Raw genomic sequence first — 969 nt, 5'->3', positions numbered from 1 at the left:
ATGGATAACCAGACAGAGGTGAGGAAGTTCATCCTCCTTGGCCTGACCAGCCTCCAAGGGCTACAGAAATTCCTGTTCATGCTGTTCTTACTGCTGTACCTGTCTACCCTGCTGGGGAATATGGCAATCATGATTGTAGTGGCATGTGAACCCCGGCTACACACCCCCATGTACTTTTTCCTCTCCAACCTCTCCTGTCTAGATATTTTCTACTCCACAGTTACCGTGCCCAAGATGCTGGCTGGGTTCCTCTCAGGGCACCAGGGCATTTCTTACACTGGCTGCCTAAGCCAGCTCCACTTCTTCCACTTCCTGGGTAGCAGCGACGGTTTGCTTCTGGCTGTCATGGCCTATGACCGCTTTGTGGCCATCTGCAACCCCCTGCGCTACACCCTGATCATGAGGCCACGGGCCTGCCTGCTGCTGGCTGTAGGCACTTGGACTACTGGCTTCCTTCATGCTCTGATGCACACAGTCATGACCTCCCGGCTCCATTTCTGTGGCCCCAACCACATCCAACACTACTTCTGCGACATCAAGCCCCTGGTGAGACTGGCCTGCAGTAGCAGCCAGCTCAACCTGAACCTTCTCAACATCATCACAGGGAGTCTTGCAATAGGCCCCTTTGTCTTCACACTCTTGTCTTACCTGTACATTTTTTCCTTCCTCCGGCTGAAAGTCCAGTCCAAGGAGGGAAGGAGGAAAGCCTTCTCCACTTGCATTTCCCATCTCACAGTAGTGGCCTTATTCTATGTCCCTGTTATTTTTAACTATGTGCCACCTTCTTCAGGGAATTCAGCCAGGTGGACAATGATAGCCACCGTTATGTATACTGTTGTCACGCCAGTCCTCAATCCTTTGATCTACACCCTGAGGAATGTGGAGGTGAAGTGTGCCCTAAAGAGAAGACTTTTCTCCACAGAGTATCTAGCACAGAAAATGTTCTGCCTTGCAGCTTGTGTGGGGTAG

The 969-nt window shown here is 51.5% G+C and overlaps 1 protein-coding gene across 1 annotated transcript; it reads left to right on the top strand.

Annotated features, from left to right (window-relative positions):
* Positions 1 to 969, top strand: LOC136996449 (olfactory receptor 12D1-like). The gene has a single exon (XM_067317372.1). The coding sequence runs from the start codon at positions 1 to 3 to the stop codon at positions 967 to 969; it is 969 nt and encodes a 322-aa protein (XP_067173473.1).

This window comes from Apteryx mantelli, unplaced genomic scaffold (genome assembly GCF_036417845.1).
Source record: "Apteryx mantelli isolate bAptMan1 unplaced genomic scaffold, bAptMan1.hap1 HAP1_SCAFFOLD_40, whole genome shotgun sequence".
In the NCBI taxonomy this organism is placed as follows: Eukaryota; Metazoa; Chordata; class Aves; order Apterygiformes; family Apterygidae; genus Apteryx; species Apteryx mantelli.
This window is presented reverse-complemented; position numbering and strand designations above follow the sequence as displayed.